General features: G+C 42.1%; 3 protein-coding genes and 1 pseudogene across 4 annotated transcripts; 3 read left to right on the forward strand and 1 right to left on the reverse strand.

The window, feature by feature from the left end:
- Positions 1-550: 550 nt before the first annotated feature.
- LOC109755417 (DEAD-box ATP-dependent RNA helicase 29) lies at positions 551-9306 on the forward strand. Its single transcript, XM_020314330.4, has 11 exons — positions 551-1090; positions 1552-2713; positions 2805-2862; positions 3888-3986; positions 4915-4954; positions 5122-5198; positions 5290-5342; positions 6089-6170; positions 6253-6303; positions 7272-7398; positions 8711-9306. Exons 1-11 carry the CDS (start codon positions 649-651, stop codon positions 9073-9075), a joined length of 2556 nt encoding a protein of 851 aa, XP_020169919.1. The 5' UTR covers positions 551-648; the 3' UTR covers positions 9076-9306.
- A 2759-nt stretch (positions 9307-12065) lies between these two features.
- On the forward strand, positions 12066-18354 carry LOC109755429 (pre-mRNA-processing factor 19). 2 transcript variants are annotated; one of them, XM_020314341.4, is made up of 18 exons: positions 12066-12240; positions 12363-12448; positions 12533-12604; positions 13466-13528; positions 14073-14159; positions 14506-14647; positions 14723-14841; positions 15080-15196; positions 15308-15403; positions 15488-15547; positions 15774-15848; positions 16575-16679; positions 16755-16871; positions 16975-17061; positions 17178-17274; positions 17439-17490; positions 17616-17686; positions 17775-18354. In XM_020314341.4, the coding sequence occupies exons 1-18, from the start codon at positions 12228-12230 to the stop codon at positions 17909-17911; spliced, it is 1596 nt and encodes a 531-aa protein (XP_020169930.1). In that variant the 5' UTR covers positions 12066-12227; the 3' UTR covers positions 17912-18354. The 2 variants fall into 2 exon arrangements, with proteins under 2 accessions (XP_020169930.1, XP_073353257.1); XM_073497156.1 differs by having other exon boundaries at positions 14506-14841.
- Positions 18355-18840: 486 nt separating this feature from the next.
- On the reverse strand, positions 18841-23498 carry LOC109755425 (serine carboxypeptidase-like 5). The gene is made up of 13 exons (XM_020314337.4): positions 23070-23498; positions 22777-22993; positions 22437-22559; positions 22233-22335; positions 22063-22100; positions 21355-21456; positions 20978-21058; positions 20717-20857; positions 20412-20483; positions 19994-20112; positions 19752-19865; positions 19556-19601; positions 18841-19216 (listed from the first exon to the last, which is right to left on the reverse strand). Exons 1-13 carry the CDS (start codon positions 23246-23248, stop codon positions 19133-19135), a joined length of 1419 nt encoding a protein of 472 aa, XP_020169926.1. The 5' UTR covers positions 23249-23498; the 3' UTR covers positions 18841-19132.
- A 1743-nt stretch (positions 23499-25241) lies between these two features.
- LOC141022017 (uncharacterized) lies at positions 25242-26909 on the forward strand (annotated as a pseudogene).
- Positions 26910-27137: the final 228 nt, after the last annotated feature.

Below are 27137 nucleotides of genomic sequence, written 5' to 3' on the forward strand. Positions count from 1 at the left end.
AAACAACTTCAGCGGCACAATGGCTACAACCCAAAGAGGCAATACCCCCCCCCCCCCCCCCCCCCCCCCGCGCACAGAGAGGGGGGGGAGCAGGAGGAAAGCTCGTCCGGCCGGCCGACCGCCAAAACGAAGAAAAAAACGGCGAGCACAAAGAAGCCGGCGGAGTGGCGGCGCACCTCCTCTAGCTGCAGCATCAAGATTCAAAAGCCTGCCGTTTCCGCACCAGCTTCCCCAAATCGCCTCGCTGTGTGGACGAACGCGTGGGCGACACAGAGGGACACCGAGTCGCACCAAATCGACATGGCACGCAAAGTTTGACCAGAATACGACCGGCACTTGCGTTGGCTGACATGCGGCGCCCATGACATGGCCTGACACTGACAAACGTGGTATACTGCAGAGAAAAGAATTACCGGAGCTCCCACAGCCCATCATTCCCAGGGAGCTTAGAGTTTTTAGTGATGGGCTTGTCCATGATCAAAATTTCAATTCGTGCTGGTCCTTTCGGGCCAGATAAGTCCAGCCCGGTCCACAAAGTCACCAGCACCCTACCTCCTCCGCAGCCCGCACGCCATCTCGCCGCCGCGGCTGAGACCTAAAGCCCTGAACCCAAACCATCCCCCGTCCCCCCTCCGCCGCCTCCCACCCATGGCGCCCAGCGGCAAGTCCAGCCCCTCTACCGACGGCGCCGCCTCCACGGCGGACCGCAAGCCCTGGCGGCGGCCGCAGATGAAGTCGAAGGCGGCGGGCAAGAAGAAGGCGGCGCAGGCGGCGCACAACAAGAAGCCCAAGTCGGGCGGGTTCGAGTCCATGGGGCTCTGCGAGGAGGTCTACCGCGGGGTGCGCCACAAGGGGTACCGCGTGCCCACGCCCATCCAGCGCAAGGCGATGCCGCTCATCCTCGCCGGGCTCGACGTCGCCGCCATGGCCCGCACGGGCTCCGGCAAGACCGCCGCCTTCCTCGTGCCCATGCTCCAGCGCCTCCGCCACCGCGACCCCGGCGCCGGCATCCGCGCCCTCATCCTCTCCCCCACCCGCGACCTCGCCACGCAGACGCTCAAGTTCACCCACCAGCTCGGCAAGTTCTCCGGTGCGTACCGCTCTCATAACCATGCCATACTTTTCACGGCTTAAACTATGATTCGTGTATCAGTCGATCTCAGAGTTCCATGTATGTAAATTTGTTACAGCTGATCTTGTACTTGTCATGCATTATGTCACTATAGCCAATTTGAGATATGAAGTGATATGAAACATGGTGTTTGAGTAAATCGTTAGTGGTGATTGAACCCTCATAATAGTTTGGAATAGGTTATTCTACACCACCTATTACAAGTTCACAAAATATAGTAAAAAATATATACGTCATAGAGTATTTTTTGGGAAATGTAAGTGACTTGGATAGTGAACAATTATTTCAGAATTACTACTTTTTCTACACAGTTTTACTAGGGGTGTAGAATAGTTTGGAAAACACCATTGTACTCCTATGCAGCTACAAAACAAAAGCTACAAGTGTTGATGAGCTATGTAATTTTGTCTTTTCTGCAGATCTAAAAACTGGCCTAATTGTTGGTGGAGGTAGTATGGAGAGTCAGTTTGAAGTATTGGCTGATAATCCCGATATAATAATTGCAACACCTGGTAGGTTTGAGCACATCTTGTCAATGGTTGATGACTTGTCACTGCGATCAGTAGAATATGTTGTATTTGATGAAGCGGATTCCCTCTTTAGTTTGGGGTTCGCTGAGCAGTTACACAAAATTCTACACAAGTTGAGTGATACAAGGCAAACATTGCTCTTCAGTGCTACTATGCCGAAAGCCCTTGCAGAATTCGCAAAAGCTGGCTTGCGTGATCCCCAAGTCATAAGACTTGATTTGGACAAAAAGATCAGCCCTGATCTGAAGCTTGCCTTTTTCACACTGCGTCAGGAAGAGAAACTAGCTGCTTTGCTGTATTTGGTCCGGGAGCGTATCAGCTCTGAGGAGCAGACAATGATATTTGTTTCAACGAAGTATCATGTAGAGTTCTTGAATATTCTTTTCCGAGAAGAGGGCTTAGAAGCTTCCCTTTCCTATGGTGCCATGGATCAAGAAGCCCGCACTATTCACATTTCAAGATTCAGGGCAAGGAAGACCATGCTACTTATAGTGACAGATGTTGCTGCAAGGGGTCTGGATATTCCATTGCTTGATAATGTAGTGAACTGGGACTTTCCTGCTAAACCGAAGTTATTTATTCATAGAGTTGGCCGAGTAGCTCGGCAAGGTAGAACTGGTACAGCATTTACATTTGTCACTTCAGAGGACATGCCATTTTTACTGGACCTACATCTCTTTCTTTCAAAACCTCTTAGACCTGCTCCAACGGAGGAGGAACTGCTGAAAGACATGGATGGAATGAATTTAAAAATCAACCAATCTCTTGCTGATGGGGAAACGATATATGGCCGTTTTCCTCAGACAGTACTTGATCTTTGCTCTGATGGAGTAAAAGAAGTCATCAGTGGATGCACAGATCTGATTGCATTGGAAAAGCCATGCGCTAATGCTTTCCGCTTGTATCTGAAGACCCGCGCTATGCCTTCAAAAGAATCTGTCAGAAGGGCAAAAGATTTGCCTCGTGAAGGTCTTCATCCAATTTTCAGAGATGTTCTTAGACCAGATGAAATTTCAGCTATTGCGTTCTCGGAGCGGCTGAAATCATTTCGGTAGGTTCTTTGTCTAGCAATTCTTTGTTTTGCCTGTATTTGCTCGCTTTGTGCAATCTAATGGTCCTTTTTCATTCTTAATGCTTGTCAGGCCAAAGCAGACTATTCTAGAGGCTGAAGGTGAAGCTGCTAGATCAAGAAGTTCTAAAGTAATGCATTGCTGCATCTTATTTTCTTAGTTCTGAGAAATTTCAGCATCATATTAAGTTATTCTCCTACATCTGCAACATGCAGCTAGTATACTAGTAGCTCTGATCTGAATACTTGATTACTGCTTAAGCTAACTTGTAAGCGCATGGAAAATGGAGCTTCTAATGGCACATGCCCTTTGTGGCAGAGTTTCTTACTGGTTCTACATTGCAGAAACATGTAGGGTATTTTTGAGGGAAAGCAATAGCTTTAGTTACTTAGCAGTTGGGCAAATTGCCCATTACATGAACAGCCACTTTGGCTGGAACATCATATTCCCAACACAGGGAACTATCAGCCTCGCATGGGCTTCCGATTTTAGCCAGTTCATGCGCTACAGTATTTGCCGCACGCCGGCAAGCCCAGACCTCGCATTTAGAGAACCACATCTTCATCGTTCATTCGCTACAGTATTCGCCGCACACCGACAAGCCCACACCTCGCATTTAGAGAACCACATCTTCATCTGAAATTTGATGCCCTCTGCAACAGCAGCATTTGCAGAAGAGTCGACCGTTCGACATCCAGCACCGCTGCTAGGAGTTGAGAGTGTTTAAAAAACAACACATAGTGTGCCTAAGCCAGCTGCGGCAGGGACTGCCTCAGCAATCATATTTTTTTTTATTTGGGTGGGTGGGTGGAGGGGGGGGGGGGGGGAGGGGCGGTATAGAAGAGGAGAACAAATTTAAGAAATGAGATTAAATCTCTATATGTCGATTCCTAACTGGATTATTTGGGACTGTGAAGTGACATGAATCCTTTTACTCACTAATAGTGGCCAAATTGGTGTATTATCAAACAACATGCAGTTACTAACTTAGTATACTAATAACTCTGATCTGATTACTTGAACTTGACTAATGCTGGAACCAACTTTTCATATGATTTTTAGGCATTCCAGATGTGGTTCAGGCGAACCGTACATATATTTACATATCACCGTATCTTTTTTAAAATTAACACGACCATCTTTTCTTCCTTGTAGGGTAGCAATCAATGGCTAGATGTGATGAAGAAGAAAAGAGAAGTCCATGAGGGGATCATAAATTTGGTGCATAAACAGTCTGGTGATCTGGCAACAAAGGTAATTATTACTCTGAAGTCATACCTTTGTTTGTTCTCAACTTCTCATTTAAGAATAGCAAGTTGCAAACCACCACATAGATATGTAGTGCTGACATAACTTAATCACTTGATACACTTAATGTACCTTGAAATGCTACATATGACAATGTTTACTGGGTTAAGGTGTAGTATTAGCCTAACCATTATACTACTTTGGTGTGCCTTATCATCTGCATGGAAAATTAACCCTAAAAAGATTGGTTGTTCCAGCAAAGATGCCTGGAACAAACTAAAGTGGAGAATTCATTTCTTGAATAGCTGATTAGCAATAATATATTGCACTGGCCTCGAAGGTCAATACCTTTTCGTGACTGTTGTCTTTGTGACTCAAAAATAGCCTCATAAGCACTTGTTATGTGTGTTTGATTTGTTTAAAACTGCAGCACATTCATGTTCCGTGTTCTGAAATTTGCAGATGGTGGTCTTGGCTGTGATTTTCTTTAGTCGTTTGGTCTGCAATATTTACTTCTATTGAATGCTCTGAATAGTTTGGCCTTGGTAATTTAGCAATTCAACTTCATGCATCGATGGAGCAATATTTATTCATGTATGCTGAAATTTCATTTAGATGAAACATACAGTGGATGCATCAATCATGCCAGATCCATTTGAAGTGAATTCGTTTGTTTGCTCCATAATCTTTTTTGTAGGTTGATAGTTTCGTTTGTGACCAGTACTTGTTCTGGTATCCACTACGCACCAGTTCTGTGTATATGGCCTATTCTGCGTGTTTTATGAACAGTTTCCACTTATCCCTTCGGAAGTTATAGATTAATGGACAGCATAATAATAAGCCTACCTTCATTCGTTCTTCTGCGAGTGCCACACTGAATATGGTACTTTGTTCTTATGCTTTGTGCAGTGATTTATGGCTATATTTTATGCAGGAAGAAGATACAGAAAACATTTCTAATTGGGAGAAAAAAGGTCTACATTTCTTTTCCTTCCTGTGAGGTGTAGTGTAGTGAGATTAATACCTGTCGTTGCTGTTTCAACGTCAAAGTGCATCTTGAGCTCTGTAACACTATTCCTAGAAAAAGTTCATCCCCTCTTGTTATGGTGATTATAATATTTTTGTTATCTATCAATTTCAGAAGTTTGTGGTAAGAAGCGGAAGTCACAGAGCTTTAGAGATGAGGATCACTACATAAGTTCGGTGCCTCAAAACCAAGTATGCAGCTTAAAGAGAAATATCCTTCTTAATTTTTACTGCACTAGCATTTCTGCATAATTTTGATTTCACTATTCCTTTCCCCCTTCAGCATTCAGAAGCTGGGTTGTCAGTAAAGGGAAATGAAGGATTTGTTCAAGATAGGTATGCTGTGCACGTTTCCTGATATACAATTGACTCTTTGTTTGATGTGGAAGTGAGCCACTATCAATAGCCATAGGGAAATGATCAGTATATCTGATACTGGGAGATGTACTAGTGTAGGGAGAAGTGGTGAGAAAACCTGGTTTTCAGTTCCCAGTCAATTTCTGTTTGCTATTCTTCTTTACCTTTTTGTCTTCTATAATCATAAACATCAAGATTTCATAAAATTAGCTTGAGATCACATCACATCATCCTGTGCATATGGAACTTACCGGTTTAGCCAGCAGGACAGATAACCGGCGGCTTACCACAGGCCATATCGTCCCTGGTTTTAACTACAAGTTGTATCATCATGTTGAATGTGCTTACTTTTTGTTGAATGTCCATTAACACTTGTGTTTTTTGTGTTATTCTTGCCCGCTCTCCAGCATTAATAGTGTGGTCATGATTCAGCCGAAAGTACAACAGAACTAACTGTTATTTAAAAATCTGACACTGAGTAGGGTCTGCCGTTCGGTTCTAAGAAATTTTGGCCCATGCTTCCATTGAAAAATAATTTGGCGTATCCAAATTTGCTCTCATTATTCGTGAAATAGGTAGTTTCAACACCATGCCACTTTGAGTGAAGCTTCCATTGCAAATTAATTTGGCGTATCCAAATTTGCTCTCATTATTCATGAAATAGGTCTGCAGTTTCAACACCATGCCACTTTGAAAGTTTGAAAAAAGCTTAATGATGTGTGCAGATTGGATGCTGCTGTCCTTGATTTGGTCGATGATGAAACTTCTGGAATGCAAGCCCAGAAAACTCGATATCACTGGATGAAGGTATAACTTTTCCTAGCAACATATCAATCTGCAATATGCAAATTCACGTTTGGTCATGCTAATCCTTACTTTATTATTGCAGAACAAGTTTGTCAAGTTGAATAATGGGGATCGTGTCACTTCTACAGGAAAGGTACATCTTCTGGATACAGTTTCTTCCTATACCATGTTTACAGTGCTACAGTGCTAGATGTGTATAAACTGTGATTGCTAATTTAATTTCATAATTTAGATGTGAGCAGCTAATCCTTTTCTGTTCTAGTTTGACAGCTTAAAATATGTGCCTGTCCAGTTGTTAATATCTTGGAAGTTCTGTGCTGTTTGTCTGTGTTAAAATTTTCTGGAACAAACTATTGGAAGTAGTATTTGCACTTCCAAAAATATATGTTCTGATGCCAGGATTGGTTTTGTAATGGTCTAATGTGAACAATCTGGAATTGGATTATTATGGTAAAACATGTAAATCTCCAACAAGAGGGTATTATTTCAATGCTGAAGAATATGATTTGAAATTTTAATACATTCTTGTACTATGAAAAATAAAACTATATGATTGTTATACATGGCTCCTATCTAAATGGTATAGCTTGTTGATTATGAGTAGTTAAAGTTTTCATTGGACATAATACATATTTCTTTCAGCTTAGTTGATAATAACAAGAATATCATTTCCCAAATTCTAACATTTACTCCAAAACAGTATATTGAGGAAATTTTGATATATTAGTCATGTGTTGGACATAGAAGGTCTATTTCAGATGTGCAATATTGCATATATTGTTAGCATATACCGTGTACCTAAGTTGCACCGATATGGACCTAAATACATCATTTTAGGAAATCGCCAATACGTGTACTGTTTTTAAAAATATTCAAAATTAAGTATGTGTAGCTGCTAGGATCAGCAGATTACCCGCTAGCCAGCAACAGCCAATAACAAACACGTATCCGTTTTTTTGAGGTGTGTACGAAGACTTTATAATATGGTGCTCTACTGTCTACCTACCTAGATTATTTCTGTAGACATGTCTTACCTAATCTAGAGCCTAGACGAGCAGTTGGCATAATTTTAAAACTTCTGATTACTGTTATTGTGATCAGATTAAAACGGAAAGCAGTGCAAAGATTAAGGCAAGTAAAGATATCTATAGGAAATGGCAGCAGAAGTCACATAGAGCAATCGGTTCTGGTGGAAAAGATGGTGCAGAAGGAGGCACATCCACACCAGGTAACCAACTTTTATTTGTCCTCTTGTATCACATGTGATTGTGTTTATTTTTGCTGTAAATTTTGTATGAAGTCCATTATAGTTCATCAATCTGGTCATTTTATTTCCTGCAAAGCTATTTTTAGTTAACTTTTGTTCTTGTTGGGTGTATCATCTTCAATAAAGCTTTATGTAAGCATCCAATCAGTTGAATTTTATTTTAGTTTTCCTATTCGTCCACATTGTTTTCTGAAAAATACATGTATGGTAAGCATGTCCCAGCTTTACAGTTTGGCAGGCTAGCACCTTTTTATTTTGTCAAAAAGAATTCATTGAAGCTGTGCGTGCATTCACGCATTCAGTCAGTTAAATATCACCCAATGGAGGCTCATCTTATTTAACAGATTGATGATTCTCATCCTTGATCTGGTTTTTCTTTGTATTTGTACTTGAAGCAAATTACACTGGAGCTTTGTAAGTTGTGTGCTTTTCCACTTAGCTTGCCAAACTTGAAAATTACATTTTGGGCTGCCTGAATTGTGTTCATTTGCGTTGCAAGTCCAATGGACTATTAGATAATGAAGTAGCTTGACGCCCTGTTTTCGAGTCGAACGACTAGTCGATGAGTCGTAACTGGAAGTCGACTCAAACACCTCGACTAGTCGATCGGCACGGCACGACTGGTCAAGAGTCACTACCCCAGAACGACTCGTTGACTCGAAAACCTTGGCTTGATAGTAGACAAAACATTCAGTTGCGTCCGACAAAATAAAGATAGACCCGCATGTTAGTTTGGTTCCTTTTCTTCTCCCTTTCATCTCTCCACCTTTCCCCATCTTCCATGTTCATCCCCTCTCTCTCCTGGTCAGACCATAGTTACCAGATTCACTAAACCACACTCTGAACACCGATCTAGATTCACGAATCAGAGATGTATACCCCCTTAGCAGATCTGATTCGGGTGAGGTAGCGAATTGGGAATCGCGAATAGAATGAATCAATCAAGTAGCTATGGGGTGAGGCAGCATCTACCCCTGTTGCCACCATGTGCCATACGTGTCATGAAATGTTTGGACGTGCGTTATTTGAGGTGTAGTGAAAACCTGAAAGTATAATTAAAGCAACTCTGGTGACAAAATGCTGACCAGATTTCACTGCAACGGGATAAGCCTCGACGCCGTATGCTCTTGTATGTTTGCATCCACTTGAAATCTCTTTCTTGTCATATTCTCGCTACAGTTGTGTTAGCTTGGCTTGTTTAAAATGTTAATTTCATAACTTGGATATCATTACTGTCATATGTAACACTGCCTGATGCTATGACCTTTTCCAGCTGGCTATCAAAGAGGAAACAGAAGATACCCTGCAGCAGGTCGCGGGCGTTCGTCTATACCAAATGCTGATGTGCCATCAGAGATAAGAAACCCCCAACAGATGCGGAAGGGCAGGCAGGAAAAGGCGATGCAAAATCTGCGCAGGAATGACAAATCTGCAAAAGACGGTAAATCTCCCGGGAAGTTCCAGAAAAACAGGAGGCCTAATGGATCTGGGAGAGATGATAAATTCCAAGACAGTAGATCCCAGAAGAGCCGAAGACCAGACGGGAAAGGGAAAGGGGGCGGAAAAGGGAACGCCAAAGGGTTTGGTAAAGGTAAAGGAAAAGGCAAAGGCAACCCCAAAGGGAGGGGTACCAGGTGATTATCTGGCCACAAGAAAGAAATATTGTTGTAGAACCAACAGGAAAGAAGTCCGCGTGTCTGATATGTCGCGTGCTTGTTACTTAACCTAGACCAGGTCCCTGGTTCAGTTCAGTTTTGTTTCACTTCTATTGTGATAGCCGGGGAAATAACCATGATTTTGCCAGATATATGTAACCGCCTTTGTTGTGACGAGAAGTAACCATGGGCTCAATTTGATTTGCATCCACCATTCCGCATTGCCTGTGAGATTTTGGTAAGCACAATAGAGAAACTACTGATCACGATTTTTAGCCTTGAAGGCATATAACTGTTAATCGGCATGGCACGCCCCCATACCATATTTCCTTCTGCGACATGTTTACCGTATGTTATCTTCTATGTTTCATTGGCAAGTTGCTTTATGTCGAAATATATTGCAGCACAAACTGACTTGCATTGTCAACGGTGAACAAGCTACTGTACTGAAAATTGTGTCGTTGCGGCCATGAAAGTGCATCTGGTGCTAATCATCATTGCGCCCACTGATACCACCGCTCTCTCCGCCGCCATGATTTGCACAAGTAAGCTCTCGTCTCTTGTTCCATCCCTACCACCGAAACCTAGCTCCACGGCCCCGCTTTCTAACCCGCCGCTTCCTCCTGCCGCCGCGCCCTCTCGTGTCAGTGAGGTGCCGGTCTTGTCAAGACGAGAGGGCACGGGCAGATTAGAACCATGTGTTTCTTCTTGTTACGGTGTCGGTGTGTAAAAAAAACAAAATTTTCCCGAGTGTTGTTGCCCGATGACTAGAAAAAAAAACAGAGCTTAATTAGTTCCAACGATGCAAAGATTGGTTGTGAATTTCTTTCTTTCTTTGCATGCAGACGCAGAGTTTTTTGATTCAAACATGCATACAAACAGAGCTCTGCTTTTCAATTAAGCAGAGGGAAAATTGTACATTCACCGGGCCTGAGTTTGGAGTTTACCCTGAAGATGAAAACAACAGGAGGACATAGCAACCTGTGTGCAAGTTGATTGCAACGAGCATGCCATGCCATGCCCATGTTAATTGAATTAACGCTATTTCCACTTCAGTTTTCCTTTTGCAACTATTCACGTCTCTTTCTTCGCTGGGACGTTACAAATTCAAACGGTCGAACCCACATCTCACCCATGCCCGCAGAAAATATGAATACACCCCAACCACATCCCTTGGATTTTAAATTTCATTCTTCCTGTGTGTTCTTTGCGATTTTTTTGTGTGGATGACACCCTTTTCACCTCTTTTTGGAAGCTTCTAGAAGCTCTTTGATGTTTTTCTGTTTTTCCTTTTCTGTGTTTCTTTCTGGTTTCCTTTTCGGCTTTTTCCATGTTTGTTTTATTTCATTTTTCTTTCCTCTTTTATCTTCCTTTTAAAAATAATGAGAATTTTAAAATTTCTGCACACACATTTTTTAAATTCTTTAGTAATTTTCAAATTCATTAATGTTTTTTCAAATCCATGAATATTTTTAAAATTCACAGACACTTTTTCAAAATATTGAGCATTTTTTACAATTCATGCATATTTTTAAAATTGTGAATATTAACCCATGAACAATTTTAAAAAAAATCACGACCATCTTTTAAAATATGTTAATGTTTTCTGATTTTGTGAAAAATTTCAAATCTACCAAAAAGCGGAGAGCTGTTTTTTAGCCAGTCGTTGATGTCTTTTTTTAAGCTAGCGCCATGAGAAAAAGTGCAGCGATGCATGCTGGCTAGCGACGTGAGAGGGGCAGGAGAGCTAGCGCTACTAGGCCGTGGCCCGTCAAGCTAGTGACGGCGAGCAGGGGCGGGCCCAGGAATTGAAGACTGTGTATTCAAATTTTGAATTTCTTTTGGGAAGCCTATAGTCCTCCTTCTGGCGCATATAACCGATTATAGTAGTATATTGTACTAGTTCTAAACTATATAAAAAATATTGCATAATATATTATATTCATCAAAGTTGATCGTAACTTGGCATTGTTCAACATATAGAAGTACATATTGTTCAACATACCGTGGAAAAAATCTAAGATATATAGAGGATAGAAAATAGAAAATGATAAGAAACTTTACAAATTACAGGAGTACTATTCTTTATAGATAATGTTCAATGTAGTAAATTCAAAATGTATAAACATTCTCAAATTACAAATGTAAATACAAAATTGCAAATTCTCATGTCAAATATTTCACAATCGAATGCAAACAAGTTCTAATTGCACTATAGTTAAATAGGCAGACAAGTTTTCAAACTAACTTACTTTTGTCTGTATGTACTGTAGTGCAGCCTGCTTAATTAACAACACAAGAAGAAAACTGTGCTCCTGCCTGCAGCGATGGATGTATTCAATTGGACTAAGAAAAAAGAATTGGCATGAGAGGAGACGTTCCAATTCAGAAGCGAAGGATTAATACATCTTATTAGCAATTATACCTGAATCTGTGGGTTGTGGCTTTGAAACTGAACCATGCCTGCTGGCTGCTGCCCGCTGCTGGATCAGAACCAGGGTAAGTTTCTCGAGGGGTCGTTTGTTTTTTGGAGGGTCAATGAACGAATTAAGTTTCTTGAGGGGTCGTTTAGTAAAAAATAATGCCATTTTCCCATGATCTCAACCTTCACAGTAGCAATGCGCCATTTGGCCAGACATACAATTGAACGAATATACTGCAGAGATGACATCTCAAATCGCCACTTGAAAAATGAGACTGGATCAAATTGCTACTTGTCGTATGCAAAGAAATTCCATTTCTTTTTCATGTACACCATGCAACTACAAAAGTTTTCCAAATATGGAAAATGCAAACCCAACTCCAACGCAACTTATTTTTTGAGGGGGTACTCCAACACAACTGGAATTTTTTTTTGAGAAAAAACTGGATAGGCCGAACAATCTCATCATGTACGGGCCGAATGGGCCGAGCTGTTGGACCGTTCAAGATTTGCGTGTCAGCCCGCTTTAGCAAACGACTCGCAAAGTTTCCGGTCCTGAAAAAAAAAAGAGTTTCCAGTGTGCGCCTGGAGCAAATCCACCCCCTCCCTCCCCCAAACCCACACCTCGTCGTTGCCACCACCATTGCCGCCGCCGGAGAGCCCGCCCTCTGGAGGCGCAGCCGCCCGGCGATACCACCGTCGTCTCCGCCGCCATGATTTGCGCAAGTAAGCCCTCGTGTCTTGCCCCATCCCTACCACCGAAACCTAGCTCTACGGCCCCGCTCCCTATCCAATTTCCAAGCACTAACCCGCCGCTTCCTCCTGCCGCCGCGCCCTCCCCTCTCAAGTCTCCGGCGAGGTGCCGGAGGACCCGGTCCTGTCGACCAATTCGGGGCTGCTCTTCGAGCGGAGGCTCATCCAGCGCTACATCGAGGTCGCCACCGTTTCCCCCGCTCTAGGTTTGGTTTTGGTTGGCCTAGGACCTTTGCGCTGAATCTGTTTGGTTTTGGTTCCCCAGGACCATGGGAAGTGCCCGGTCACCAAGGAGGAGCTCGCCATGGACGACCTCGTGACGGTGAAGACCAACAAGGTGAGGCCTGCACACTGTTTCTCTTTCCTTCAGTGCGGTTCCGGTTATTTATCTTGTTTGTTCTGGAGAACCTGTCCAGACACTAGGGTTTGGTCATGAGCCTCGCTGATGCCTTTTAGTGCCACACTTTGTAGTCGCCTGCTTTGGTAGTCCTTGACTTACAATCACACCATGTGGCAATTTATTGTTACATCTTACTAGTATGTATGGGGTGACAGTCTCTTACTTGTGGAGGACATATTAGTACTAGTTAGCCATCATGTTCAGGATTCTCGGGTCGAAGGTTCTCCACATATGTTATTGTAACCCCGGGAAGGAATCAGCCTGTCTCGTAGCACGGTTTTGCTACTTCAGAAAGATATCTGATGGGTTCTCAATCAGACTTACATAATGGAACAAGGACAATAAATTAGGTTTTAGGATTTGCGGTGATTTTGTATTCTTTTGCATGGTCCAAGTCGCCATTTGCACTAACTGGGTAAATGCATTTGAGCAGGCACCTGTATTTCCACACAATGTCGATTACCTACATAAAGGTTTTAGCCATGAGCGTGTACTGAAATTAAAACAGTAATCATGTATTAAGTATTAACCACCAGTCGATTGAAATATTGGTTTGTTAGATAGGGTCTTGTAACGATCTTTGGGATAATCTATTATATCCAAACCACAATTGATAAACCTGACTCCACATGTATGCATGCACCATTACTTGTGGCACTGAAACTTCTAGCTTAGAGAATGGCAGAAGAAATTGACATCCTACTTGTTTTTTAAGGCTGACACTCATACCTTGTTAAAATAAACTAGTCTCATATGTTGTGTATAGCTGTCAATTGAAGAACTATCGTTTTTTTGCAGATTCCTAAGCCTAGACCTCTGCAAGCTGCAAGTGTCCCTGGACTCCTTGGTATGTTTCAGAATGTACGTGCCTGCTTCCTTCCGTTTGCAGTTTATATATTTGATTTTGTAGTCATCGTAATTCTTAAGCATATTCTTTGTATTGGAGTCCATTGTTTTAACTTTTAAGAATCAAGTTAAGTTCTTTTGCCTAAAGACTGGATATGATTCACAATGTGCTTATGTTTAAATTCAAATAGGAAGAAATGAGTAGTAATTGAATATGAACACATTCAGCTCACAGAATTTCCCTTTTGCTCTTTGACATTTTAAGACGACTCATGATTTTGTTTTCCGTATGTAAGACTACTGAATTCACTTCCTTTTTTATGTGGGTATTTAGTGCCATGAAAAACCGCAATAATCTTGAGGTATTCTAAACTGTACAAAAGTATTCTGCTTTTATTGTACTTCCAGCTTGTTTGTAATGGGTAATGCATTTGAGTCTCTGCATATTCCTGTAATATTCTTTTTTCGGTGAAGCATTTGATCTTTCTGTTGTTAAATAGTTGGGAATTCTTATCGAGCTGCAAGTGCAGATTAAGACTTCTTTCCTCTGATGTTGCAGGAGTGGGATGCTCTCATGCTGTCTAATTTTGCTTTGGAGCAGCAGCTACATACAGCAAGACAAGAGCTCAGTCACGCGTTATACCAGGTTTTCCAATCTTTCCAAATAGTGTCTTGAATTATACACTTTTTTATTGTGTTAAAAAATAAAGTATTCTTCCTTTAAAAGTGCAAGGTGCCATTTGATATCAGGATCTTGATAAAACCTCGCAGTTGCCAGCTAGTTAAGTTTCTGACATTTCAGCCTTATGGATGTTTGTGAGTGTGCTTAGAGGATTTCATAGCTTTATACAGCCATAGCTAGGACATCTTTGTGGATCACTTGGATAGGTTCCATAATTATTTCTAGAAACGCTTTATTTTTTAGTCTTCTTTGATGAGCATGATCATCATGTACCCATTGGTTTTTACTAGCTTGTTTTGCCCATTTCCAGCATGATGCTGCTTGCCGTGTTATCGCCAGACTAAAGAAGGAAAGAGATGAGTCTAGGACACTTTTGGCTCAAGCTGAAAGGCAGATTCCTATTTCAGCTGCAGGACCTGCGCCTGTAGCTGCTGTTACAAATGGGAAAAGAGGTTTTCACCGTTCTAACATGTCAAAAGCTAACTTTTTTGTCTGTTTTGCTCTAATCCTCTTTCCTGGATACACAGCTTTGGAAGATGAAGTGGGTCCTGATGGGAAGAAGATACGTCCTGGTATTAATCCTGTCATCATCGATGAATTAACAGAATGCAATTCTGTGCTCTCAGCACAGCGCAAGAAACGGCAGGTGTGCTTCTCTTCTCCCTGACAATCAATTAAAGAAGGACCTGAAGTTTTTGTTTTTCAAACTTGTCCTGTTTTAGTTCATAGGAAACTTGATATATCCGTCTCCAAACTTGTGTACTACATGCCTTCTAGATCAGATCATATAAATATTATATGCCAAAAATAATTGTGGTTTTTACCCACTTGTTTTTTTGCCTTGTCTTGTTGAAATGGTACACTAATTGCTGTGTTTTTGTCAGGTACCTCCAAGTTTAGCACCAATTGATGCACTTGAAAGATATACTCAAATCTCCAGTCATCCACTTCACAAGACGAACAAACCAGGGATTTTATCTATTGATATTCATCATTCAAAGGTCAGATTATCTCAAGTTTAGTTTTTAAAAGTGGTAAATTGTATGCTTGAATAGTGACACTGCAATTGATGGTTGTTTACTTACCTAATTGATTTCTATATTTATCACCAGGATATTATTGCTACTGGGGGTATCGATACAAACGCAGTTCTTTTCGATAGGCCGTCGGGTCAAGTCTTGTGCACTCTCACTGATCACTCAAAGAAGGTCCACTGCCAAACTCAAACTCACTGACTCTCTCCCCATCATTTTACATCTACATATGTTAATATGGCTTATTCCTATGCACAGATTACGAGTTTGAAATTTGTTCCCCGTGATGAGCTTTTGATAACCGGATCAGCAGATAAGGTACACCTACAGATACTGCATAGTAGTAAAGTAAATCATTAATGTGATATTAGCTATATCAATATCAGCTCTAGAAAAACCTTTGCGTTCACCAAGTTTTCATTCTGGTGATTAGGTACATAAATATGATTAAAGGATAATTTATTGACCCAGTAATCTGATGATACCATAGTCATCACACCACTTTTCATTATAGGCTTCACTCTTTTGTTTGTAAACTCTGCAGACTGTCCGTGTATGGCAAGGTAATGAAGATGGAAGCTATGGTTGCAGGCACACAATGAGAGATCATGGTGCAGAGGTTAGTTTGCATTGACATTTGTCTCTGGTGAATGCCTGCTTATTTGATGTTTGCAATCAACCGTTAGGGTTTGAGAAGACTCCTTGGTTGTTCATAATGAAATTATACGAATACTTAGCCTAATCAACAGTCAAGGAAGAGACCAGAGCTGGATTTTAAGGGATTTGAGAAGACTTGTTGGTTATTCATAATGAAATTATATGAATGCTTAGCCTACATAGCCAGTAGCCCAGTACATGAAGATTGGAAACAAATAATTAATTCAGTATCAATTCATAACATTATATGTTAACTAATAGGCTGCTCACATCCATGGCAGTCAATCTGCTGTATGACTTGCTGTTGCTTAACAATATTGGCAGTTTTACTTGTTGGTTGAATTGAATGATGCAATATGTTAGAGAGCATCTCCAGTTTTTGTTTTTCTCAAGAACTATAATACGAGTATATATATACATCAATTTCTGAGATTTAGAAAAACAATTAGTTCTCTGTTAGTTCTCAATGTTGAACCTTTCTTTTAAACTGTCGAAATGGTTCGGCTACACTATTATTGGCTTGTTTCCTTTTCGTGCATGCACGATGCTAGCTAGCAGGGGATGTTCTTGCGTTCATTTCATGTGGATCCTGTGCATTTTCTGTATTTTGTTATTTAAATAATCTCGCTGTTGATGCTGCTCGTTGTATTATCTTACGTTCTGATTTTTCTTTTTGAAAATGTACCAGGTTGAAGCTGTCACGGTCCATGCTAGTCAGAAATACTTTGCAACTGCCTCCAGAGATAGCACATGGTGCTTTTATGATATTTCAACAGGGTCTTGCCTCACACAGGTCTGGTACTTTGCTTAAATTTCCAGAAGCATGCACATCTAGAGATTTACCGTTTTGACAAGTGCTGTTATTCAGGTTGGTGAGGCTTCTGGACAAGATGGATACACATCAGCAGCTTTCCACCCGGACGGTCTTATTCTTGGAACAGGCACGTCAGAAGGTGTTATCAAAATTTGGGATGTAAAATCACAGGTAAGACAGGGCAAAAAATACTATTCAGATTAAATTCAGGTTGACATCCATGCCATCCTCTTCTAATGTCTCTCATCTCGTGATTGAAAATTTATATTTGCAGGCAAGGGTTGCAAAGTTTGAAGGGGAGGTCGGGCATGTTGGAACAGTGACTGCCATGTCCTTCTCAGAAAATGGATATTTCCTAGCGGTATGTTCTTTCTTTTCTTCTCTTATAAGATCGAATTCTGTGGAAGTCGAGATCTTTGCACAATAACTCTGGATCACTTGCTGTTTCATACTGACATTTCCACCATCACTTTACAGACCGCAGCCCTTGATGGTGTCAAGCTTTGGGATCTACGAAAGTTGAGGAATTTTAGGACCCTCTCTCCATACGATCCAGACACACCAACAAGTTCTGGTAAGGAGATCTCTATTTTTTTTAAAGAAATACGTAAGTACTGGGTTTCTACATAAATTGCAAGTTGAAATTTGGAAGAAAACTGCTCAAAACCTGATGTGAAATAAGGCTTCCATACAACCAGAATCGTATTTTCATGAATGACAAGACATTTTCTCTTGCAGTGGAGTTTGACTTTAGTGGAAGCTATATCGCCGTTGCCGGTTCTGATATAAGGTATGCTACCGACCGATCCAACTTAGCTGCTTGGTGTTATTATACTGTAAGAAATGAAATGGCTCAGCTCACGATATGTTGTTAGCTTTGCGCTGAGTATAACCTCTTGTGCATAATGGTTGCAGGGTTTACCAAGTGGCCAATGTCAAGACGGAATGGAATCTTGTCAAGACGTTACCAGATTTATCCGGCACAGGTTTGACATAGTATTTATCTGCTATTCCCCAGTGTCGCCGGTTCCTTTGTCGAGGGTAAATTAACATGGCTGTGTCTGTCCTTTCCAGGGAAAGTGACATCGGTGAAGTTCGGGGCAGATGCCAAGTATGTGGCTGTAGGTTCCATGGACCACAACCTGCGCGTATTCGGGCTCCCTGGAGATGAGCAGATGGAGGAGGCAAAATCAGAATCAGCGGCGCAATGAGTAGATGGTACATATCTTTGATTTTGCTCAGGATGCAGCAACCATTTTGCCGTTGGTAGTCCGTGTCGTCGAGGATACGCTCGAAAGAGGAATATGCATGCCCCTGAACTGAAGCAGCCCGGCGGTCCAAGTGGTCCATCAAACCTGTGGGGCGAGCCACATGTTTTTTTGTAATTCGACGACGTTTGCACCGAACGAAATATCTATCTAAGATGCCAAAGGCTGTCTAGGTTGTTGGTCGTTTGATGCGAGGGCCGCGCGGGATTTGGTAGATATAGGTTGAGTTTTACCAGATATATGTATGAACTTGAACTGTACAAGGCTGGCAGAAGCGACGTTGAGGATTCTGCTACCCTTTCTGCTAGGAATTGTAGTAGTAGTACTGTTTTTACTGGGCCGTGGCTTTCCGAGGTTGAACATTCAAAATGTTTTCTGTGGTTAAACTTAGCAGTCAGCGAGGTAGGCGTCGTCATAACCACGATGGATGCATGTGTACTACAGTATTTAAGTTAATTACGATGGGTCAGTTGCTGTAGTACGCTAGACACACACTAGGAGGTCGACGCGTACCGGAAGATGTCGATCGACCCCATCCATCCACCTGCGCACCAACCACAGCGACCCAGCACAGCACCAACCAACATGTGCACGCAACTTGGCTGCTGCCGACGATATTTGATGCGACTTTGATAGCTTCACTAGGAGTACCAAGGAGTATACAGAATATGGATGAGCTTTTAACTGCAACTCCTTTTGTATGTGGAGAAAACCCGCTGAAACCTTCCTTTTGTTTGACTTGTACTCCCTCCGTCTCAGAATTCTTGTCTTAGATTTGTCTAGATACGGATGTATCAAATCACATTTTAGTATCTAGACAAATCTAAGATAAGAATATTGGGACGGAGGGAGTAGTACATAGAAATCATACATACATTGGCACCATTATATTACAGGCCTTTGCATAAGCTCAACGTCCACCCAAATCTCATAATCTGAAATGCATAGGACAAAACAAAAACAGAGCTTTTTCCTGTGGGAGCTTATTTATTCATTTCCACCGTACCGGCTCCCCCACAAGCTCAAGTAAGCTCAATGAATGCGACCACCCTACCACGGCTCGAAAGCCTCAATACAACACATACATGTCTATTCTCTTATTTGTCACTTATACAATACGCATTACTAGCAATCTTCTGCACTGCCACATCATCAGTTGATCGCTCAAAGAGGCTCACCGGAAAGCCATCTATCGATCATAGCCAGGCACTCCCTTGGCATGTACTCCGGGGCTGTGTGGCCAGCACCCTACACGCACATATTTAAGTTAACCAAATCATAATTGTTTTTTTACTTACTTCGTCCGGAATTAGTTGACGCTCAAACGGATTTAACTAGCATTAAAATACGTCTAGACACATAGGTTTGAGCGCCAGCTAATTCCGGACGAAGTAAGTACTAGATTTACTCCCTTTGTAACTTAATATAAAACGTTTCTTTATACTATCATAGTGTCAAAATATGTCTTATATATCAAGTAAGAGTGGGAGTACTTGTTATGGATGCTAACTAGCTTTGGTAATTAAGGCCAGGTTAAACCTAAAATCAGTTAATGGTGCATGTATATATATTCATCCAGACACGTACCTTTACAGTTGCGTATGTCAGATTGTTGGAGTAAGTTCTTGTGTACCTATGCAAAACAAGAGAAAGAAAAGGCGATGTGTAAGGCATCAATATGTGAACTATGACTGTTCAGTTTTCAGTAATAAACACATTAGGCCTCTGCACCAGAGGTGCACACAGGCAGAACATATAAGTTGTGCTGGGTCGGTGTCATTACCCCACAATTTGGTCGTCCAGATGCCATGGTCGCCAATGGTCCGTGATGGGCAGGTTAAGTCGTCTGATCCATGCTTGGGTGTCGACATAAGATATTTTACTGTCATGATCTCCACTGCCGCGTCATGAAAAGACGAATCTAATTATTTTCTTACGGTGGTAATAAGTGACTGTTCACCCAAGTGTATATTTCCATCCTCAAATGACTATTCAGGTGAAATGTACCTTAGCATGCGTGCTTACCTGTAAATCATAGCCCGGTATCCTTTAGTAATCAAGGCTAAATGATCATCAACTGTGCTGTTGATTTCATATGTGTAAGGTAGATTGAAATCACATCGTAGCCATGATGGAACGGTTTCCTGCACAACATACACCATATTTACGAAATAAACCCTTCATAATTGATGGAACATGAGTTTCTTGTTTGGCGGCATGCGGAGAATTCCCACGCCGCAAAGAAAGGTCTAGGGATTAGTTAAAAGCTGATAATAAAAGGTTAATAGATAATCACTAAAATAATTCTCTTCCAATTCTCACCTCCTACCTTGTTATTAAAGTAGTAGTAGTAATTCCTGTCTCCTAGCTCTAATTACGGCCAGTCAAACAATTTATCAAGTAAGAATACATATACCTCTAAGCTAGTCCCACCCTACCTTACCTTGTGAATACCCAAACTCTCCCTTACAGATTCTTCATTTGTCCACAACTCGGACAGGAAATATGTGGCATTCTGCATCAAACAAATGAAGCACAACAGTTAAGATGTCGATACAGTTAACACCGTAAAATAAGAATAATAAAATCAAAACCAATAACAGATTTCTACAAAGCAAACAAGAAGTAAAAGGTGCTCCTTTTGCCTCATTTGTTATAAAATAGGGCTAGGGGAAAACCCCTTATATTCAGAAAAAAGAGAGTGAATTTAAAATGAGAAGAAACAAGAATGATACTTGAGACGTTTACCCTGCACAGAGACGAAACTGCGGACTCTGTTAGCCTTCTCCTTCCATGATCCTGCGACGTGGGCTGCTTGTGAAGGGCGAGGCTTGGATATTCAGGACAGATTTTCTCCAAGACGTGTACATCGTTTAAACCCCTCATGCACTGTATCAGAAGCCAAAATACCGATCAAATCATTAATTAGCAAGCTGCTAGCGCTAGCTAAGTGTGTCGTGCATTGCTACCAGGATAATCAACACATTTGTGGTCGGTACTATCACTCACCTCTTGGATGTCTTGGAGGGAATTGGCACAATGGGAGTTCGATGGCCAGCGATATTCTCCTCCACAACCTTCACGAGCAGCCTGCAAGGTGAAACTCGCAAGCTAATCATATTTTTTGTACTGTGGTTAACTATATATTGTTCCATGATATTCCAAATTAATAAGGATGCACTTGACCAAATTCAGTATTTAAGTTAGTATAAATTTTTCTGACTGAGAAGCATTATACTTGACTAGAGAGGTAGCAAGCTGATTTTTTTTTTCGAAAAGGAAGAAGCAGGCTGATACCAAATGTAAATTTGTACTGGTCATCTTCGTATAGCATACACATAAATTACTCTCAAAAGGTAAACTTAAATATGGCGTGACTATGTCACCTCGTAGATTTCATCTGGTATAATTCCCATCCCATGAAGAAATGGAATTCGAGCGTTGAAGTCCGTCGTTCTATCAGTCAATGGATTGCCAGCAATGATACCCTGATCAATTAAGATAAATTTCCATGTTGGTACGATTCTAACTCCTTAAAGAGATCATGTGAGGACCACAACTTGACATATCTATAAGCATGTTAAACATATTATCAAAGGGAGGCACGAGAGAAAGAATAACTGTAGAATTTTACAAACTTGGCCAATCTTTGTATCTGACAGTGCATATAAGCAAAAGGTCATTGCAAAGTTTCAACTACAAAAGGCATAAATGAAAATAGAGAAAATAACATGCATCGGTAGACTACTCAGAGCATTGTTGCAATGGACATTGGGTTGTTATTTGTAATTGAACAAAAAATTGACCAAACAAAGGAAAAGATAAAAGGGTGAATTTCACCCAAATATGGTTTGAACCCACTGAAGTTCAAGAAATTCATATATCCGATCCAGACACATATTTGAATAGAAATATTCAAGTTAAAACATAGAATATATTTGATTTTCCAATGTTGTGTTATTAAACTAAATTTGTTGACCTTGGTACATGGAGAACCTGGCCCTCACCACCAGAAATGATATTATAGATCTTAGAAAGAGAATAAGAAACATTACAATGGGAAGAGAAGTCATGAAAGTAATTGTTATTAATACCTTGAGATTAGTGAGTCGCTCATCACCAACTTCTATCCCTAGAATGAAAGCGACATGTAGTTAAAAGATGCACTTTATACCCTCAAAAGAAATGCATGTGCTTTGAATAAAGCTGTAAGCAGAATAATCCTTGTTGATAGAGATGGAGAGCGTGAAGGAAGTTGAATTACCTTTAGCAATTTTCATAGCAAGAGAAGGTATGATTATACCGCTATATGAATCACCCGAAATGTAGAGCGGATTCGACAAGAACTGTGGGTGCTCATCAAACCACTGTAGAGACAACAAGGAAGCAATTGGAAAATTGCACAGATGATTAACTTGTAGGAGTACATTCTAGTAGAAAATGCGTATAAATTATAACAGGCGGAGACCGTTTCGAGGAAGACGTGCAGCTGTTCAATAGCAATTGTGTCACTGGGTATGGTTCTCTTGTCTCCGGTCGCATATGAGAAGCCTGTCCCTGCCGGAGCGTCCACAAAGATGACATTGCTAACCTACAATATATGAAACCAGCACATTACAACACATACATTTATTAGTAGTACACAACAAGTACACATTACAATTTCTCCTCTGCAAAGAGGGATTTTTAATTTTGTCATATCAACAAAAAATTCAGGTGATTGTAACAAAAAGCACACTGTTATTTTAATTTATCACATTTGAAGGATTTTTTTCTGTGACAAAACGAAAGGGGGAGGGGGGGTTAACCTTGGTCCAAGACGCTGGCTTGTAGAGCAGAGTGGGCAGGCCTCCCGTGTAGCCATGGAAGTCGAAGTAGAAAGGGCCGATCTCGTAGACGAGGCCGGAGAGGGCGGAGCAGCCGGGCCCGCCGGTGAGCCAGAGCAGGACGGGGTCCTCCGCCGGGTCGCGCTCCGACTGGATGAAGTAGTAGAAGAGGCGGACGCCGTCGTCCAGCGCCACGTACCTGCGCCGTACGTACCACACGACCAAGTTAACCGAGGAAGAAGAAGACGACTTAGGAGAGAGCAAGCAGAGCATACCCTGTTTCAAGGGAGAAGGGCAGGGGTCCGGCGAAACCCGGCAGCCGCGGCACGGCTTTGGTGGTGATGGACGGCGTCCCGGCGGAGAGGAAAGGATGGACCAGGAGGAGGAGGAGCAGCAGCAGGGAGGAGGATAACGGCAGAAGCGGCGGCCGGTGGTTGGGTGGCGTTGTCGCCATAGCTAAGCTGGACTCTATCGATGAGCAGGAGAGGAGGGCGTACGGCACCGCAAGCGGCACGAGGCTATGCACTACGGTATGAAAAATTTGTACTACGGTATGAGTAGCTCAGGATGATGCTTGTGCGCGCCGGGGCTGCCTCACACGCTGGGGCCGGAGCTCGCGCGCGCCGGTCGGGGCTGCCGTGCCACGCTGTGCGAGGTCGCACACAATGTGCTCAATGAAATGACTGGAAAAATGAGATGCGGATTTGAGGAGCGTGGTTGTTTGGCAACAAATATGAGGAGTCAAAACGGATACGCCCCGTCACTGTTCGGACATGTCCACAGGCATTTATGGGGTCAAATTACTCCCTCCATCACAGTATATAGGGCGCCGATGGCGTCGCTCTGGGACCAAGGTGGCTTCTGATAGGCAGGGATTAAGGAGTCGATTGTGCTGCGAAATTGATGGCAAGGCGCCTAATGAATCGCTAAAATGACGCTTGGTAACCTCCCCGTCCAGTAAAAACTGAAACCGAGCGCATGCAGTGGTGGAGCGAAATTTTAGCGGGTTTCTTCCTCCTCCCGCGCCATTCCTTCCTCCTCCCGCGCCATTCCTTTCTCCCCCGCTCGGTTTCCATCTCCCGCCGATCTGCTGCCAAATACAAAACGAAAATTTCGGAGTTGAAAGCTCCCGCCGATCCGCTCTATAATTAGCTGCGGCGATGGAGGGACACGTACAGACGGCATCTTCTCTCCTCCCTCCTCTCTCCAATGGCGCCGCCGCAGCAATGTGCAGATCGCCGGCCTCCTCCTCTTGGCCTCCGTGGGCTTTCTAGGGTTGCTTTCCAGCCGAGATCGCCGCCGCCCGGAGGTCTTCCTCCTCTTGGTCTCACCGGACGCTCTGGTGCTCCTTCCTTCTCCATCGGCACGGCAGGTTTCTAGCGTCTTCCTCCTCCTACAACTTTGCCTCGACGGCGCGTCGGCCTCACACGCCCATCTCGCGCTCCGGCACCTAACGAGGCCGGTCCCTCGAACTGGAGTGCCTCCGTCGGCGAGGCCGGTACAGGCAGCGGAGGGTTCGTGGGGTTTCACCTCATCAATGGCAGCGACGGGATCTCGTTTGGCGGTGGCGGTGGCGGTGGCGGCGTGATCTCGTTTGGCGGTGGCGGTGGCGGTGGCAGCGGGATATCGTTTGGCGGCGGCGGCAGCGAGTCCCTGGACTTCACGTTCAGAACCGGCGCCGGTGCCAATCGGAGTGAAGGATCCTCCCATGGTGGAAGCAGAGAAGGTAAACCCTAGAAACCCTATAGTCTCATAGATCATGCAATTTTTGTCTGTCACTTTGAATCAAGATTAAACCCTAGTTGTTTCGGTTGATGTTGATGGAGTACTAATGTTTCTGTTACTCCATGAGAATTGCATGTTTCTGTTGATGGAGTACTCATGTTTCGTTCATGATGGAGTACTCATGTCCAGATCAATAGAGATAATTGTTTCTAAAATCACATAAACAGATTAAACCATGGAGTACTCATGTTTCTGTTGATGGAGTACTCATGTTTCTGTTGATGGAGTACTCATGTTTCGGTCATGATGTTTCCAAAATCACATAAACAGATTAAACCATGGAGTAAACATAAACAAAATCATAGAAGTACTGGCTTTTGTCCTTGTTCTTGTATAGACAGATCATAGAGATAGTGTAGACATAATTTCTATAGAGATAATTTAGTTCATAATGTAAACATAAACAGTCATTTTCATGCACATTTGTTTCTAAAATCACTTTGTTACTATGCTTCATCTTCACAAGGTATTGGTGGAAATGAGGGTACCATTGGCTACCGAGGGCCTGGATACAACCCAAATTTTTCCCATGCCGACGAATACCCTCCTAGTCAAGAGGCTGTTCAAACCCAAAGACAACCTATCGATTTGAGTAAGCTCATTTAGCACATTTTTGTCTTTCACTAACCTTCCATATTTTTTTTTGTCTAATTATTTTTCCAATGCATCTAGATGTTTTGTCGAACAAGGAGACAAGAAGACAGTACCGTATCGATGATAGGCGTCACATATATACTGAGATCATTGCCCGTAATGGTACGGGTAATAGGTTGAAGCATGGAGTTTCTAAAGCTGTTGCACTAGCTTGTAAATGTCCTAGGAGGATAGTGCAAAGGGTATGGCAGGGGGCTAAAAAAGGTGGCGGCATTACTGGGGTAAAAAACAATCGGAAGCTCAAATCAGGAAGGAAGAAGATTAATTTTGACTTAGATGCACTGGAGGCCATCCCACCTGGAGAGAGAACAACATTAGAACAAGTTGCTGGACATATGAACGTGTCAACTTCCACTGTTTGGCGGAAGTGAGTGTTATACATTCATATATGTCAATTTTTTACATGTCAAATGTCTATGTCATTGATATATTGGTTGTTATATTTTCTTGTAGGTTGAAGATGAAGGAAATTAGACGAATAACGAGTGAATTGAAGCCTGCCTTGACTGCTGCAAATGAAAGGGCTCGTGTGGAGTATGCTCTAATGCATCTTGAGCCATGTAGCCTAACGTCCCTAGGCGGTATCAAACCCACATTTAGGGCTGATATGGATGTGGTTCATATAGATGAGAAATGGTTTTATCGCACGCGGAAGACCCAGAACATGTATTTGAGCCATAGAGAGAATGCACCACACCGGGAATGTAAACATAAAAACCACATTCAAAAAATTATGTTCTTGTCCGCAATGGCTAGACCGAGGTATGATGCTCAAGGCAATTGTGTTTTTTATGGCAAGATTGGGGTTTGGGCTTACACAGAAATGGTGCAAGCTCAAAAGAAGAGTCAAAACAGGTCCGCACTTGTTTTTGTTACTACTCCTACTTTGTGCTAAATTTTTATGTGCACATTATTTACTTTGTTTCTATATCCATAAGGTTGAGAGGGACATGGGAGCTCAAGCCTTGCCATACAGTGGACAGGGAGAAAAGTCGGGAATACTTAGTGAAATACGTACTGCCGGCTATAAAGGAAAAGTGGCCTGAGAGCGATAGATGGAACACCATCTACGTACAGCAAGACAATGCTAGGACTCATATAAAACCAGATGATCCACTTTTTTTGCAGGAAGCTGCTAGGGGTGGTTGGGATTTTAGGATGATATACCAACCACCTAATTCTCCCGACACAAACATATTAGATCTTGGTTGGTTTGCCTCAATTCAAGCCATGTTCCATAGAAAGATGCCCAAGACCCTAACCGAGATTGTCCAAAAGGTCTTGCAATGTTCCATTTCAGTATTTATATGTTATTTGTGATACATAGCTATTTGCGTATGTAATGATTTGAGTTTTCTTGCTGTTATGTGTCATAGGTTAATCAATCCCTAGCTGAGTACCCCCATCAAAAGCTCAACAAGATCTGGTTGAGTCATCAAGCGTGCATGGGAGAGATCATCAAGCACAAAGGGTCTATCCACTACGCAGTTCCTCACTTGAAGAAAAAAGCATTAGAGAGACGAGGACTTCTCCCGGTTCATTTGACGATTGATCTAGAATATGTTGAGCAAGCAATTGAGTTCTTGAACTCAACATGATTTGTACTGCCTCATGTGATGGTGCTACTATTCGAGTATTAGTTTCATTAATCTTATCAAAAAATTTGTGGACTGTTTTGAACTGAAAATTTACACCGTAGGGTTTATCATGGAGTAACATTACATGACAAGATCATATAAAACAGCTCTTCATATAAGATCATATAAAACCATATTCATACTCATTTTCTTACATAAGATCATGTAATGTTATAAACTTGAAACATATATAACCATTACAACTCACTTTTTTTTCATCATCCGGCGAATCTAAACTTGACTATCCAGCACATTATGCGCTTTCTT

The sequence above is a fragment of the Aegilops tauschii genome, chromosome 4 (genome assembly GCF_002575655.3).
Source record: "Aegilops tauschii subsp. strangulata cultivar AL8/78 chromosome 4, Aet v6.0, whole genome shotgun sequence".
Taxonomy (NCBI): Eukaryota; Viridiplantae; Streptophyta; class Magnoliopsida; order Poales; family Poaceae; genus Aegilops; species Aegilops tauschii.